Source organism: Lipotes vexillifer, unplaced genomic scaffold (genome assembly GCF_000442215.2).
Source record: "Lipotes vexillifer unplaced genomic scaffold, Lipotes_vexillifer_v1.1 scaffold100, whole genome shotgun sequence".
Classification (NCBI taxonomy): domain Eukaryota; kingdom Metazoa; phylum Chordata; class Mammalia; order Artiodactyla; family Lipotidae; genus Lipotes; species Lipotes vexillifer.
Window position 1 is genome coordinate 3065128 of NW_006774075.1, and position 17026 is coordinate 3082153.

Sequence of the window (17026 nt, forward strand, 5' to 3'; positions counted from 1 at the left end):
AAATAGTTGCTCCATGGTGTTCTTCAGATAATTGTTAAATGGCTTTCAGAATGAATATTTTATAAGGAATTATTTATTAAATGAAATAACAAAGAATACATAAGCTTCAAAACTTGTTAGATAGTAACTGTTACAACAAATTATGAGTTTTAGCTTTGTTGTTACTGTTTTTTAACAATTCAGTAAAACAAAGTAGTAATTCTACTGGTAACGTTTTTACAGCACCTATATTATGTTTTCAAATGACAAAATTTCCCTCATTCTTTCTTAAAAAGACATTGAGTGATCTTCTCAACTTATTGTTGGAACATTTTTGGTTTTCTTTAATCCACTGGTTTTCAACCCAGGTGACCTCCCCCTTTACCCCCCTGACGTTTGGCAATATCTGGAGACATTTTTGGTTGTCACAACTGTAGGAAAGGTGCTATTGGTTTCTAATGGGTAGAAGTTAGAGATGTTGCTAAACACCTTCCGATGCACAGCACAGCTCCCTCACAACAAAGAATTGTTTAGCCCAGGATTTCAACACTGCTGAAATTGAAACCCTATTCAATTAACCACACTAAATGAAGAGCACATGGGCTGTCATTCCATGGTCTTTACTTTTTCTTTTTCTTTTTTTTTTTTTTTTGCGGTACGCGGGCCTCTCACTGTTGTGGCCTCTTCCGTTGCGGAGCACAGGCTCCGGACACACAGGCTCAGCGGCCGTGGCTCACGGGCCCAGCCGCTCCGCGGCATGTGGGATCTTCCCGGACCGGGGCACGAACCCGTGTCCCCTGCATCGGCAGGCGGACTCTCAACCACTGCGCCACCAGGGAAGCCCATGGTCTTTACTTTTTAATTGTGTTTCTTTTGAGTATATTGCCTATATCTTTTTTAACGGCTCCTTAAGGTGCACAACAAAACTGTCAACCTTTAACTGCCAGATAACATAATTTTAATGTTTGATATTCTATTAACAAAGCAAAATTTTTTCTTGTTGAAAGAAGCTATTTGGCAAATTACTACTATAGGACAACTATTATTAATGGTTACTTAAGGTTCTAGTTGCTTTTTTCAAGAATTTGTATTATAAATATGAAGGGAAAAGACAAGGAAAACGAGAGCTGTCATCTTGCATTCATCATAAATACTTTGAGATCTGTAGTCTTTTGTCGTAATCATTATTGTGAACAGTTCAGCTAGCATGGTAACCAGTGCCTGGGATGTAATAGGTTCTCAATAAATCTTTAATGGGAAGATGTATAAAAGTGCAGCTTACCTATTATGCTTGCAAAAACTTGTGCCTTGCAAGTCAGGTGAGACACCTGATGATTTACCTCCAGGTCATTTTCAGGTTTGCCCTTAAACTTCAGTGTGACCTCCATCTCCCCCTCCCTCCTGCCATTGTTCTCAGAAAATAATAATAATAGAGTTTACTGACACTGGATATTTGTCAGTTTGTGGGGGTACTTAATTTAAAATATTTTTCACAATATGAGCTATTACTGTCCTTTTTTAATAAAAAAAACAGGTGAGAAAACTCAGGCTTAGTAATTGACAGGCGTCAAGATTCAGACCCCTCCCTGTTTCATACCAAAGCTGTGCTCATAATACCAGTGCAAAAATATCTGATAGTATTAATTTTGTCCTCCAAAGCCAGACTGCCTAAATTTGAATCCTGGGACTTCAGTATCATCTTGGGAAAGTTATTTAACCCCTCCTCCATTTCTAAAATGTACCTAATAGTGTGTCTTAAAGGCTTTGCATACTATTTGGGAAGACAAAGAAAAAAGACATGAAATATGACAAACATATCAAGTAATTGCTAAATGATAAAATAGAGACTGTAAATAGAATTCAGCATGGGGAAATATATTTAAAATGGTTTCTTAAAAAAATTTTTTTTCAAGTATATAGCAACTTTTCACTTTTTATGCCAGTGACTGGGCTTCTGTGCCAGTTTTGTCAAGATATTGACCTCCTGGCTTAGCTTTTGTTTTCTTATCTACCTTGAATGCTATGGTCAGTCACGTGACTTAGTAACACCTCAAATCCCTTATTAATCGTTATCCTCTCCACGCTGCACCTCTTGTCCAGTACCCAGCAGGTTTGAGAATGTGCTGTCTCTATTCCCTTGGAATGTTAGTGGGACTTGACACTATCATTTATGGATTTCAACATTAGCCAGTCCTTCAATACCGATTTTCAATCATTTACTTGTACATAGTCAGCTTCTTTCTCCATTCCCTAGAGGGTATTTCCAGATAGTACCTATGGCTCTTTTCTTACTTGTTAGGCATTACAATGGCCTCTCATTTTACAAATAACCTGTGAGGCTTTAGCTGGTGGCTGTTAGACTTCTTGCTAAAATTAAAATGACCTTCACCTCTCCAGCATCTTACCTTTTGATTGTTCCCCTCTTTTGAGGTTGTCTCCTTCCATAGCATCTAATAGACAGTTTCAGTTCTGCCCCTACTGGTTCTTCATTTCCTTTTATACATTTTCTTCTTGACTCTCCTATCACTGTGTTTTCTTTCTGGGAGACTTCATTGACTACCATGGCTTTATTTATGAACTGTGTATACCAATGAACCCTACTTTTCCAGCCCAGATCCCTCTCTGGAACTACAGATGGTTGTTTCCAACAACCTATTAAGTACTTCCAGCTTGGAGTTCTGGGGCACTTCAGAGTTGACATTTGTCCAATAGAACCTATTAATGCTTGCTTCTCCTGAAACAAGACTTAAAACCTGTCTTCTCCTGTACTGTCTTCTATTACCTCTTTCTTGGTGTGTCAGCCTTTTTTCAAGTTTGTCTTTTCCCCATGCTTTCTAAAACCCCTTCTCTATTTCACCACTAGAATTAACTAAAAGGAAAATTAACTGTATGTTTAAAAGAAACCTCAAGATCTTGCATTGCCTTTTGTGTAGATTGAAAATCCACTTTCCATAGCATGGTGTTTTTCTATAATGGAGTGGAGATAAAATTAAATGATCATCTTCCCCTAACTCTCAAAGAGATGGATTTTTTTTTTTTTTTAAGATTTTAAGTTTTTTCTAGGTGTCTTAAAATTTTTATTACCTGCTACCACTTTTATCACCATCTTATCATAGGGTGATATTTGAATTAGCTTAAACTTTTATACTTAGTATTTAAGTTTACAAATGTCAGGTTTTCAAGGGATTTGATAGGCTTTTCACAATTTGACTGTACCCAACTTCTCAATTTTATTCACTGCCATGGCTCACTTTAGAATTTTAGAGAATTTGTTTCAGTTTCCTGACTACCATTTATTAATTGCAAGACATTCAGCATGGTATTAACAATACTTACCTTTTGGATTATGAGGATTAAGTGAAATAATGCATTTATTCAGGGCCTGGCACATAGTAAACACTCAAGAAGTCTTAGCTACTGTTGTTTTCTGTGGCTGGGTTACTCCTCAGCCTGAATGTCTTACTGTACCCAAATTTCCAGGGTCATCTGTGGCTGGTTTACTCCTCAGCCTGAATGTCTTACTGTACCCAAATTTCCAGGGTCATTCCTGCTCGTCCATACTTCTCTCCCTGGCCCTGGAATGCCTTACTCTTTCTTCCTCCCACTTACTGTGACTATTCCTTTTCCTTCAGAAGTTAGCTCTTCTAAGAAAATTTTCCTAGGAGTGGTCCTTTATCACCCCTCCCCTCCTTTACATAGGCACTCCCTATTGGAGCTCTTCGGTCATACCTCTATTTGGAACATGAATCTCATTACAATTTGTTTTCCAAACATTTTTTGCTGTCTTTACTGGACTTTGAGCTTTGTTTCAGTGGTAAGGAATAATGTGCAATCTGTTGGATTCCAGTGTTACCATTCCTGCCTTGAGCCAAAAGGTTTTCAGTCAGTAAACATAAACGCTGTCATCTCATTTAATCCCCACAACCACTCTATGTTATGTCAGCATTATTGTTATTATCAGATACGGAAACTCAAGCTAGATGAGGTTAAGAGATTTGCCCCAGGCCACTTAGTTTCAAAGTGCCAGAAGTCTAGAATTCCCCACATTTAATAACTTACTACTATTCTATAGCTATCCCCTATACATTCGTCTTTTACTTATAAATAAAAATAGCATTCAATTTATTAAAAGTTTCTTGATGATTGCCTTTGAAGCACTTTTGCTTTATTTTGTAATGTGTTAAACATCTCAAGAACTGGGATTCTGCTGATTCAGAAATGTAAAGTTTGATCTGTGTAGACCTTGTGTTCTTTATACTCTCTCATATTGCTTAGCAAAATAATTGGGTGAATAAATATTTTTAAGGCACTGAATTTTTTATATACTTGCATAATAGATAGATGGAGTATTTTGTGCTTGAAATAATTAACATTGTATTTTTTCCAAAATTTAATTGTTTTTCACTAATTTGCATTAGCTTTTATTAACTTTATGTGTTTAGTAACATCCTTGAGAGTAATTATGTATCTGTATATAAATGGTAGCCCTTTCTTAGTCCTTTTGTAGGCTTGTTACTTTAAGAACATGTAATAATAAATTTGTATGACCTAATGATTTCTTACGGCTTTGTATTCAGTAAAAAATACTCATTCTAATAGCTGGAGGAGAGGGGCTAGTGGTGGTAGTGAATCAGATTATTAAATACGAAAGTATTGCATGTCATTAATTTTATAAAGGGTTTAAAGCCTAATTAGCAGTGTACATAAGTGATTCTAGTTATTCTCTAAGTTGTAATTGTGGTTTAATTGAGTTATATCATAAATTCCAAGAGCGAGGGACAGCTTTCAAAGAAGAAAGAATAGAGTTGAAGATGAGCAGTATATGTTTCCCCATCGTATAATATTCTTTAAATTTAGTTCATGGGTTTGTTTTGCTTTATTGTTTTCATTTTTGGAGTTGCTTGTTTGAAACATATTCTTAAGTATTCTCATTATAGAGCATAGTAATACTCTAAATCTTACCCCTGTAATGGTGATATTTACATTTTATTTTAGGGAAGCTATGCGAAATTATTTAAAAGAGCGAGGGGATCAAACAGTACTTATTCTTCATGCAAAAGTTGCACAGAAGTCATATGGAAATGAAAAAAGGTAAGATTATTGTTTTTCTGGTAGATAGTTAATTAATGGCTAATAATAGCTATCATGAATTTGCAAGTGATGTATTAATATACAAGTAAGAGGATGGTTTCTATTGGGTTAATTTGCATGTACAAAATGAAAAATGGGGGATTTGTCTCTACTGAAGAAGGAGAAACAAAGTAAATTGTGGCTTATTTAGTAAAGATCCTCTGGTTAAATCCGTGATTTCACAAAATGAAATAATCCATAGTTTTTATTTGGGGCTGCATGGTGTTCTCTAAGTATTTCTGTGATACATTAGCTCATTCAAAAAGTAGCTTTCCTTTCGGTGGAAAATGTAGTTTTATAAAGAAATGTGACCCCAAAAGTACCATTTTAAAAAGAAAAAGGCTTAAACCCCCAAATTGAATTATACAGTGATTGTGAAGAAAAGTACTCCCAGCCCTCTCCACCCTGACCCTGTGCCTATTCAGGTTAAAAAAAACCAGCAAAGCTGAGCTGGTACTCATACCACATGAATGTGGCACTACAGAAATGACCTATAAATCAGATTAGCCAAAACTAAATTATAATAGGGATTTTAATATTTAGTGTTTGTCTTAGTATTTTTAAAATTTCAGCATTTTTGGTATATAATTGTGGGTTTTTGTTATTTGTTTTTTCACTTAGTTCCTGGAATTTTCTTGTTAATAGTTTCTCAAGCCTTTGTCTTTCAGACAGCATTTTTGTGTTAAGCATTTTGTAGACAAAGGCTGCTTATGGGGGAAGATGAAAGATTTTTTTGGATTGGCTAGAAAGGCACCAAAACTGAATTGGGAGAAGGAATGAAAACTCCGGTTTGGGTGTTGGATTGAAAGGAATGAGTGGAATCTTAGAATTTGTGAGATAAAGGAGATCTTAGCATATGCATAAGAGAAGGGAAAGGTAGTATATTAATTTACAGGCTGGAAGAATTTTAAATAGTTTCTTTCTCAAAGTCCTCTAAATCTGAGCTGAAAAAAAGGTGAAACTATTTAGTTGATAATGTTATCCTCAAAGAGGATGAACAGCTGAAAACAGCATTTAGGACTCATACTGCCAAGTGTTCTTTTTTAGTTATTCAAGTTTACTAAATTTCTCATTACTTTACTAATGGAACTTAAATCATCTGATTTAGAGTTAAATGTGAAGAAGTTGGTACCTGCAGTTTGGGACAAAGAAACCAAATCGAGATAGTGACCCCTTTTTGCATGAAGTTGGTACTGGAAATTCAGGTGTTCTGTCCGCTCTCCCCCCCCCCCCCCGCCAATAATGAAATCACGTGTATATAGGAGATTGTCTCCTTTCCCTGCACCAAGCAAAACAGCGTAAGTCACTACCCTCATTACTTGAGATGGGTCTAAAAGGTCAGCCTTGTATTTCATAGTGAATCTGAAGAAGGAACAGCTTCGGTGTAACCAGTCATGAGCTAGACATTGTTCTGGAAATGCCTTACAAATGTCTTTAAATTTTAATCCTCAGAATAATCTTGTAAAGTAGGCATGCTTTAATCCCCATTCTGTGAGTGAGGAGACTAAGGATCAGAGACTTTAAATATGCCCAGATTCACTTTAGTTAGGAGTTGATAAAAAGCAGGATTAGAACTCCTGGGTCTGTAATTCCAAATTTCGTATTTTTTTCATTTCCCTAATTTTCATAGCCTTGCATTTTATGTTTGAGTGTTAATTATCTACAGCAAGGCTTGAAGATGGAAAAGGTACCTGAAGAACCTAAAGATGTCTAAAAAACACAAACTTTGTAAACTTCACTTTGTCTGGGATTCTCTTTTTACCGTTAGCAGAGTGAGATTGGGCTGAATCTAATGAAGATAGGAAAACATATGTTCATTGTATAAGCTGCCAACCTGGGCAGTGTTGCTCAGTTTAATACAATTGGATTCATTTATTAACTCATTTATTCTTTATTTCTCACAACCTGTAAGGTTCCAGGTACTGTGCAAAAGCATCTTGGATGGGAATTTTAAAAGTCACTAAGTCATTTAATACTTCGGCGGATAACTGAGGCCCAGTGCAGATAACAGAAGAAGAGCTACTCAAAAAATTAGTCCAGATAAGGTTCCTGTTTGTTAGTCACTGTTAAAAATACAAAGCTATAGTGGTTTATCAAGTTAAAATAGGTGATTTAATGGTTAACTGTTATTATGGTTGCCCTTATTTTCAATTTCTTTCTATTATTTGGGGTATAGCCTGGTGGGTCTAAAACCCCAGTCAGAGGAAAGCTCAAAGAATCTAAGCTTCTGACTCCAAAGAATAAAAAAAAAAAAAGATGAAAAAGCCAGAGTAACTACTTTCTATGTTTATTGTATTATTAAAATTTCCAGAAGAGACATGCACTAGTTTTACAGTAAAGGTAAAAACCTATTAAAATTACTTGATTTTAAAAAGGTATTAGTCGTCAGGGGCTGCTAACACAGGTCAGCCTCCTGGATAACTGGCAGGGCTTCTTACTGGAAGAGGTCTTGTCCCTTACTCCTTAGTGGAGTGCAGCGGAAAGAGGAAGATCTGCTTTCTTTCTTGCATTAGGCATGAGGTAACCTGGGGACATGACCACAGTCATCTTGGCTTACAAAATAACTCCAGTGAATGATGCTAGAAATATTTGGGTAGGAAGTTTTATCCTAAAATCTTAAATCATTCTCAGGATTCACTTTTGTGCCTAATGATGAGTATTTATTTGCGTAACATATTTGGTATCCCACTTAGTATGTTAGTGGCTAGTTTTACTTTTTAATCGAAGGTCTTTTTAAATTGAAAAATAAACTTAAAGAAAAAATTATTTTGTCTAGAGGCAAATTTCTGTTAAAGATATGGAAATGCCATTAGACATATTAACATTTCTTCAACTTTGTGTTAGGGGAAGTATGGATAATCATCAAAGGGTAATGATTCTGCCAAAATAAAAAAATGTAAATGATGTGTTTGGATTTTGTCTAATCTTATATATTGGGCTAAATAAAAAGGTTTCTTTGAATCTGTAAGGTATTTTCCAGACCTCATCTCAGGATATGAGGAAAAACTTGTTGAATCACTCTGAAAATAAAGACTGACTGTTGAACTAGGAAATGAATGAAACCATAAATGTGTGCATATCGCCACCAAGTGGCAAATAAAAGCATTGTTTGTCATAGTTGCTTAGATTAGAAAATAAAGGCACATTGTTTCATAAAGTGTCCTCTTATAGCAGCTGTTAAACTCCAAAAGCTAGCCACTTGGTCACACTTTTCACTGAATGTTTGGTACATATTGACCAGCTGTCCAAAGAATCATCGATTCACATACACCTTATAAAGGTGTATGTTAATTTTTCTTGTTAATTAGGTGGCATTTTTTCCTTACCCTCCTCCCTTTAATTTCCTTTCATTTGTCTGTAAATTTTTTTGTATTGATGCTTATCTTCTATTTGATTATTATATTACTACTGAAGTTTCTGGAAATGAAGATTTGATTCATTAGCTGATTTTTAGGGAGTGACAATATTGGGATGTTTAAAATATGATTTCATCATCACATGGTAGAAATAACCTTAATGTTTATATTGGATTTGCTGTTTTCTTGCATCACAGCTTTCTTGAATAGTTGTAGAGTTGATATAAAAATAAGGCTAGTTCAGAGGCAGTTGAAGAATCTTCATTTTTCTTACATTTATTACAAGATTGGAAAGTACTTTCAATATAGAACCTAGGTCAGTGTTTTGAGTGGTAAAGAATTTCTTGTCAACCTGTCTGATTTTTATGCCCTGTTGGTTTCATGCCATTTTATCACAGTACTCTTGAGAAAACCAGCACTACATTTGGTACACTATAGTAAAACACAGCTTTTCGAATTTTATAGCTGATATACCAACTTACTAAGGAGGCTTAACATCTGTCAATAAAATACTAATAGTAGACAAGCTTCCAAAATTGATGCCTTCTCAACTTCCTGATAGTGTGCCAGCTAGATATTTGAATCTGTGCCATGGTAAGTATTGGGTGGTTCCCAGCATTAGAGGCCAGAAAGATCCGTGGTGCAGACTTGAACTGAGCCAACTCCTGAACTAGCCCAGCTAATCCAGGCATCCCTCCAAACTTGGAGTGACCTGGAACTGAGCCCACTGCCTTGGCTGTGACCTCTATGTCCATGGTGACAGAGAGTATACAGGAACAAAGGCTGCTCTGATTCCTTTCTGTTGGTTTAGATACATATGAGAAGACCCCAGAAGATTTTCCTCCTAACTCAGCCTGACCCCTTCGACCTCCTAGGTCTACTTCCCCATTACTCCGGCTTCATCTCCTGTTGCTCTCGTCTCTGCTCCAGCCACGCTGGTCTGTTGTATCTCTGCCGTCCATTATAGTCCTTTCTACTTTGGAGCCATTGCACTTGCTATTTATTCCCTCTTCTGAAATGCTCTTACCCTAGATACCCATGGCTTTAGGTCATGACCTAAAGTCATCTTCTTAAATAGGCCTTCTCTGGCCCCCCAGGTCTTCTACATTTTTAAGTACCCCTTCCCTGCTTTATTTTTTTCCCCTCAGTACTTACCATCAGCTAACAGAGTATATATGTTATTTTAGTCATCTAGCTTTTTAAAATTGTCTTTCTTATTAGACTGTGAGTACCATTAGGACAAGAATTTTTATTTGTTTGTTTTAACTACTAATATATTCCCAGTATCTAGTATAGACTAGGGGTGTGATAAATTTTTGTGAATTAATGAAAATTAAATAAACCCAGCTCACTTCCTATAAATTGTATGTAGATTGCCTCTAAAGTAGCCTTTGGTAGAGTTGAGCAAAAAGTAGGTGCCATATATTTTGATTCAACTCAGTCACTATTGTGGTAGGTGCTGAGGGGGAAGCAAACAAGTAGACACTACTCTACTACCTTTATTTAATTTCTTTCTTTTTTTTTTTCTTTTTTCTTTTTGCGGTACATGGGCCTCTCACTGTTGTGGCCTCTCCCGTTGCGGAGCACAGGCTCCGGACGTGCAGGCTCAGCGGCCATGGCTCACGGGCCCAGCCGCTTCGCGGCATGTGGGATCTTCCCAGATCGGGGCACGAACCCGTGTCCCCTGCATCGGCAGGCAGACTCTCAACCACTGCGCCACCAGGGAAGCCCTAATTTATTTTTTAATTAATTTTTATTGGAATATAGTTGCCTTACAGTGTTGTTAGTTCCTACTGTACAGGACAATGAATCAGTTATATGTATACATGTATCTACTCTTTCTTAGATTTCCTTCCCATTTAGGTAACCACAGGTCACTAAGTAGAGTTCCCTGTGCTACACAGTAGATTCTCATTAGTATACATAGTAGTATATATATGTTGACCCCAGCCTCCCAATTTACTACCTTTAGGGTGGCCTGAAAGCTAAATTCAGCATGATGCTATCTGTGTGTATGTACGTACACACACATGCCTGGGTACAGTTCTTTAGTTTTTTATTTTTTTAAGTCTGTACATTGTTGGCCTAAAAAGTGTTAAAAAACATAAATTATTTGCCAAATTTTAAAATTAGGAATTTCATGTAAAACTTGATTTCAGGCAACTATTGGGAAGTTGGAGGATGTGGCCAGCACTAGGCCTCCATGCCCATAGTTCAGCCCTGTGAATGGGTGGGTGAGTGTATACTCACATGCTTGCTGATCCCAGTTGTTTCCTTGTCATCACAGCCACACGGCATTGGCTGATGCTCTTTGCAGTTAAGCTCTTTTTTTTTTTTCTTACAGTGGGCTTAAAAGATTAAGAAAGAAATTTCTATGCTTACAGCTATACAAAAAGTGGGAATTACCATGAGGGCTGTGTGTTTCAAGAAAGAAGGGAGGGAACCTACTTCCTTGGGTAATTAAGGGATATTTTTACTTATTTATTGTACAGCTGGTCCGCCCATTTATATTGCTTACCTGGCTGCTATTTGAATTTACTTGGCTACTATTTGAGTAGGTATTTGAGTTTTCAGGCCCCTTGACGAGACATGACATAAATGTTTTTTAAACTTTATTTTATTTACTTATTTTTTAAATTTTTAGCTGCATTGGTTCTTCGTTGCTGCGCACGGGCTTTCCCTAGTTGCGGCGAGCGGGGGCTACACACTTCGTTGTGGTGCAAGGGCTTCTCATTGCAGATGGCTTCTCTTTGTTGTGGAGCACGGGCTCTAGGCACACGGGCTTCGCACAGGCTTAATTGCTCCGCGGCATGTGGGATCTTCCTGGACCAGGGATCAAACCTGTGTCCCCTGCATTGGCAGGTGGATTCTTAACCACTGTGCCACTAGGGAAGTCCCGACATAAGTGTTTTAAAGTATGTGTAAGTCAGTGTGTGATTGAGCAAAGGAATTATGCCCTACATAAGGACTGGATTGATGGTCTGAACTATGTAAAATGTGGGGCCTGCCTGAGCTAGGCTTTGAAGTAGATATTTTGTAATTACTAAGAGAAGATTATAAGGTAATTATTCTAGGTGGGAAGAATTTGTGAGGGCGGGTTTTTGGCAACTAGCAAAACAAATCTCTTGGTTGTGAGTTGAAAGGATACAGTATATTTTTCTTTCAGTCATCCACGTACAGCAGGGGTTCAGGATGTAAGATATATAGTAATCCAATGATCCATTTTGCTTTTAATTCTTTTACTTAGTTGTATTAGTATTTCAAAATTTTCTACTTTGGGCATTGCTCTAATTCTGTTTTCCAGGTTAATTACCAAATGAAGTTAAGAGTAATATCCATACCAAGAATGTCATTAATTAATGATACATCATTTTGAGTAGACGTTAATCAGTAACTGCAGATTCTGTGATGGTATACCATGTTTTGTATATGTTAGAGTGCTTTGGATTTGTTGAACTGCAGTAGTTCAAAACTCTGAGCTATGTGAAAAGAGATGTTCCCTGCTCTAAAAAATATCTAGGCTAAGTGAATGCATAACATCAATATAGATGAACCTTACCTGAACAAATGGAAGTGGAAGTCTTGATTTCTGTGCTGTGGATATGATTATTTGCATTACAAAAGACTTCACCAAAATGTTTCATTAGGAGCTAACCTTGTGTAGTTCAGCATGATTTTGTATTCATGTGTTTAAGAAAAGGAAATGCTTTCTTGAATGTAATTGCATTGTGTTTTTTCCCTCTCATTGTTTAAGGTTCTTTTGCCCTCCTCCTTGTGTATATCTTATGGGCAGTGGATGGAAGAAAAAAAAAGAACAAATGGAACGCGATGGTTGTTCTGAACAAGAGTCTCAACCATGTGCATTTATTGGAATAGGAAATAGTGACCAAGAAATGCAGCAGCTGAACTTGGAAGGAAAGGTAAAGAGAACCATGGTACCAGAATGCAGTTTTCTTACTTGTTTTTGTAGTGGTGATTGTTTTTTTCCTTTTATGGCTATTGGTAGCACTCTTTTGAATATATAAATCAGAACCAGAAGTAAACTTCTCAACTAGCTGTGGTTTAGTCATGATTCATGGAGCTTGGGCTGTTGACATCTAAAGGTGGCACACAATAAGCTTCCTCAGCTTGCTAGCAGTTTTAGCAGGCTGTGAATCAGATTTCTGTTGGGGGCCAGTATAGGGGGCTAATTGCTCATCCATCTGACAGGGGCATGGTAGTCAAACAACAATGAAAATACATAGTTCAATAATGTTTTATTCTACTCATTTAATCTTAGTCTTATACTAGAAACAAAGTATTATGGGTTATAAACATCATAAATGTTTTACTTAGCTTCAGTGTAGAACAGAAATATGCTGTGTAGACAAGAACAGCCATGATTACCTTTACTCAAACTTTTAGGTATTTTCTTTGATTACTTTACTAGGGAATAAAATTTATGAGTTAGTTTTACTAATTGTATTTTATGGATTTAGAAAGCAGTTATTTCAGTCTGTACCTTTAGTTTTCAAAAGTAGTTCTTCAGTGACTTAGTATTAGTTATTACTTTGTTTTCTCTTGATATTAAAATTTGAAAAATGGTTATTTCTGATTTCAGTGACTACATGAATGTCTTTTAAAGTACTGCATAAATAGCTGTTTTCTCATTCAGTAAGTCTTTGTTGAATGTCTTAGTGTTTGCTGTATTGTAGCCGACACTAAGAATGGGAGTTTGGAGGGCAAGGTTGAGAGGGTGGTGAGCTAGCAGATTTGTACTCTCATTCAATTTTAGTCATTTTACAGATAATGAGCACTGAGAATAAGGAGCCTTAGTATCAACCTCCTTCAAATTTGAGTATGTTTATGTCATTTGTATCATTATGTTTTTATCATTAAGGCTTGTCAACTATGTATTTTAAATTAGGTTTGGGATAAAACTTACTACAGTAAAGGTTGTTTCATCTTAAAATAGAGCAGTGTAAAATATTTCTGAATTATGACCCTTGAGCCAAGGTAAAAGATATATTTAAGTAGTGGGTTGAACAAAGAGGCCTTAGTCATGTCTCATCTATTTTTCTGTTATATAGGAAGTCTTAGTGATATGTCTCTAAGCTGTACATCTAGACATTTGGAACTGTGAATGGTAATTAGATCAGATAGGTAGTAAGAAGCCAGGGATTCTAGCTACCATTGTATGTAATTGTGTTAATTGAACTTCATTGCTTGCTTTAACACTTCCAGCTTCCAGCAATTTTAAGGGAGGTAATAACAAACAAACAGCACCCCCACTTGCTTTTCTCAGCATAATGGCTTAGTACATCTTTCTTCAACTTCTGCCATTATATCCTTTCCCCAAGCCCTGGAAATTTGCAGAAGAGAATACCTGAGAGCTTGAGCATTAAATAGTGCTTAAAACACCTACTTACAGGGTAGTACAGTGTCTGTATGCCAAAATTATGTGTTAATATTTAGTTATATTGAAAAATGCTATTAGAGAAGTCTATAGAGAATAAGACTGGTTGAGAATCAGCAGAAGTCATTCCAGGCAGAAAGAACAACATAATCATATGCTTGGACCATCAAGGTACAGGAACAAGGTAAGTTGGGGTCCAGGTAGGCAAAGATGGACCAAGCAGTGGATAGATGCTGAGCTTCAGAAAGAGGCACTTTGGTCCTATCTCACTTAACCTCCATTCATTTAAGGTAATGTTATTTTCTTTCAACAGCCTGTTCATTGAATGGTACAATTAGTCATTATTGAAAAAGGAGGGATTTTATTTTGCATTATTGGGTATTTGTCCTTATTTTAATCTTCATTAAAACAAAGTTCTAGTATATACAGCCCTTATTTTATGGTCATGACATTTAACTATATGTTGGTAATATGTTGGATCTGATGTTTTTAATTTGTTAACTATTCATTTCCTCAGTTTTTGTCTTACATAGTTGGAGCTAGGTAAGCTATGCAACATGAATTACTTCCCTAATTATAGCACACTTGTATTTTTATTTTAAAGAATTACATCCCCTACACCTATGTTGCTAGTATTGTTTTGTTTATATAATTCAAATTCTACAATTCAGATATTTCTATAAACTTTTGTAGCATTATATTTGGTATTTTTTATTTCAGGGCAGATTTTTTTTCTTGCCTGAAGATCTTGTCTTCAGAAAGTTGTTTTTTAAGTTAAACTGTTCATTGTTTATAGACAGATTTATTATATGCCATTTTCTGTTTTAGAATTTTATTAGCTAATTTAGCCTTTTGGTATGATGAAGCAAATGTAACTTCAGTTTTTATTTACTTAGCGTCTTAAAGCCGTAATACTCTTTCTGAATCAGTGACTTGTCCTTTTTTTTGTGTGTGTGAAATTTGAGTAGTTTGTGGTCAGTAGCTTTATAGCTTTTAAAAAATAATAAATTGTATCTGAGATAGCTTTATTAGAATTTTTTTGTGGATTCAAACTACTCACTTTTGTAATTAGGGGTATATTTCCTTTCCTTCCAAGGAGATATATGTATGTTTGCTTTTTCCAAACAAAATAAAGCCCTTTGAGTGTCTGTGTTATGACCCAATTTTCTCTGCTCTTTTTTCCTTTCCTGTTTGCCAGTCTGCCTTATCATTTATGCTAGATTTCAGTATTTTCTCTTTTCTGATATAGATCATATCCCCTAATGTTAACACTCAAATTAAGTGATCTCATCATTTTTAAGTTTTGCCATTAGAATTTAATTGCTTTCATTTAGATACACATTTTATTTTTGTTACATGGGAGTACTCTCCTTCAGTGTATCAGTACCTATCTTCCTAGACTTTGTCTTACGTTGTAGAATAATTCCATAGTTCAGGCTTTATTTGACTTTCAGAGCTTTTTAAAGTACGGCAGGGCCATGGTTCAGCATCCCTGAGCACTTAGAGATCCTGGAGTGAAAGGAGCTGAGCGAGTGCAGAGGCTGTTGTTTTAATTTTTCTTATTACTTATATGAGCTTTATCTTAACTTTGCCTTGTGCAGAACAAAGCCTCTCAAAGCTTTTATCACCCTTTTGAATTTATAAAAACTTAATTGAGTAAAATATTCAAGACAGCACCTAAATTTTCTTATATAACTTGGCTGTTGAGAAATGAAATAAAGTATGGCATGATTTTTGTTCTGGTGCTAAAATTGGCTGTGAGTAATATTTTAAAGATTAAACACCTAGAGCCCATTAGTTATTTTCTAAATGAGTGGCATTTGCGCTACTTTTTAAAAGGAACACACAGCAGAGGTAGTCAAGAAACTTGTTTAGCCTAATTTTAAAGTAGAGCAATGATTTAAAAAAAAAAAATATATATATATATATATATTTCAGATTTTTAAATACTTAAGCTGTACTTCAGCATTATTTACCCAATCTGGAAAAATAGATCAATAATTTAGCCTCTTCCCTCATTCACAGGGATCAAGGGAATAGGAAAGATTTTAGAATTGTCATATGTAGTTGAAATAGTAGCATTTCAGAGCATCTTTGTTATTTTGCAAGTGCTATAACTCTTTAATACTATCCTTTCAGTTACCAGAATTTAATTTCTGGTAAACTGACATAGTACTTTGCTGCGTTTGTTTTCTCTAGTACCTTTAAATTCAGTTCTTTTGGTGATGCAGTAGGAATTATCCCATTGGGCAAAGTGTTAGCTATTTCAAAAAATATTGTTTTCCTCAGACTCATGGGGGGTTACTCTAGTGTTCGGCTATATAAGAAAAAACGCTGTATGCACTATTTTGAGAAGGATCAGTGCTAAAATCTTTTACATAATTTAATTGAGTTCCGATAGCCTTCTTTATCTTATTTGCAGAAAGACAGTCATGGAATTTTTTAACTGTAAAATTTTATTTAAAAAAATTACTGCTATAACATTGGTAATTCTGTGAAATAGATGTAGAGCTGTATAAAACAAGAAAAGGCTATTTTTTAAAAGCCTTTTTGAGAGGGGAAAACAGCACAGTGTTAGTATTTCGTAGACTTGATAAGGAAGACTTTGTACTTTGTTTTCAGAGATCAGTACTTTTCACAGTTGGTTTTATCAGCTCTTCTGTGGAATTACTGCCTTTAAGTCTGATCAAACTTAGACGTGGCCATACTGAGTTGTAGGTACATAGCTGACAGGGTTTTGGTGCTATTAAAACTTGCCTTTTCTTTCACAGAACTATTGCACGGCCAAAACATTGTATATATCTGATTCAGACAAGAGAAAGCACTTCATGCTCTCTGTAAAGATGTTCTATGGCAATAGTGATGACATTGGTGTGTTCCTCAGCAAGCGGATAAAAGTCATCTCCAAACCTTCCAAAAAGAAGCAGTCATTGAAAAATGCTGACTGTATGTATACTTGTTTTCTTTTTTGTCCTCAACTCCCAACATGAACTAATAAGACAAATTCAGCTATTTTTTAAATTAAAAATTGCTTTTCAGTAGCCAGTTCCTTTTTTTTCAAATATTTTTGTGGTCTTCACTTTATCTGAAAAAGTCATATTCAGTTATTACTGCTGCTTTATTGTCTTTTTCTTTAATTAAAAATGGGCAATACCTGGTGTAGGGA

At 35.8% G+C, this 17026-nt stretch overlaps 1 protein-coding gene across 1 annotated transcript in view; it reads left to right on the forward strand.

Annotated features, from left to right (window-relative positions):
- LOC103077598 (recombining binding protein suppressor of hairless) overlaps nt 1–17026 on the forward strand; it is a 73179-nt gene that overhangs the window by 43671 nt on the left and 12482 nt on the right. Inside the window, 3 exon segments of the mRNA XM_007472402.1 lie at nt 4975–5070; nt 12220–12385; nt 16632–16806. Of these exon segments, the coding sequence (XP_007472464.1) occupies nt 4975–5070; nt 12220–12385; nt 16632–16806 (437 nt within the window).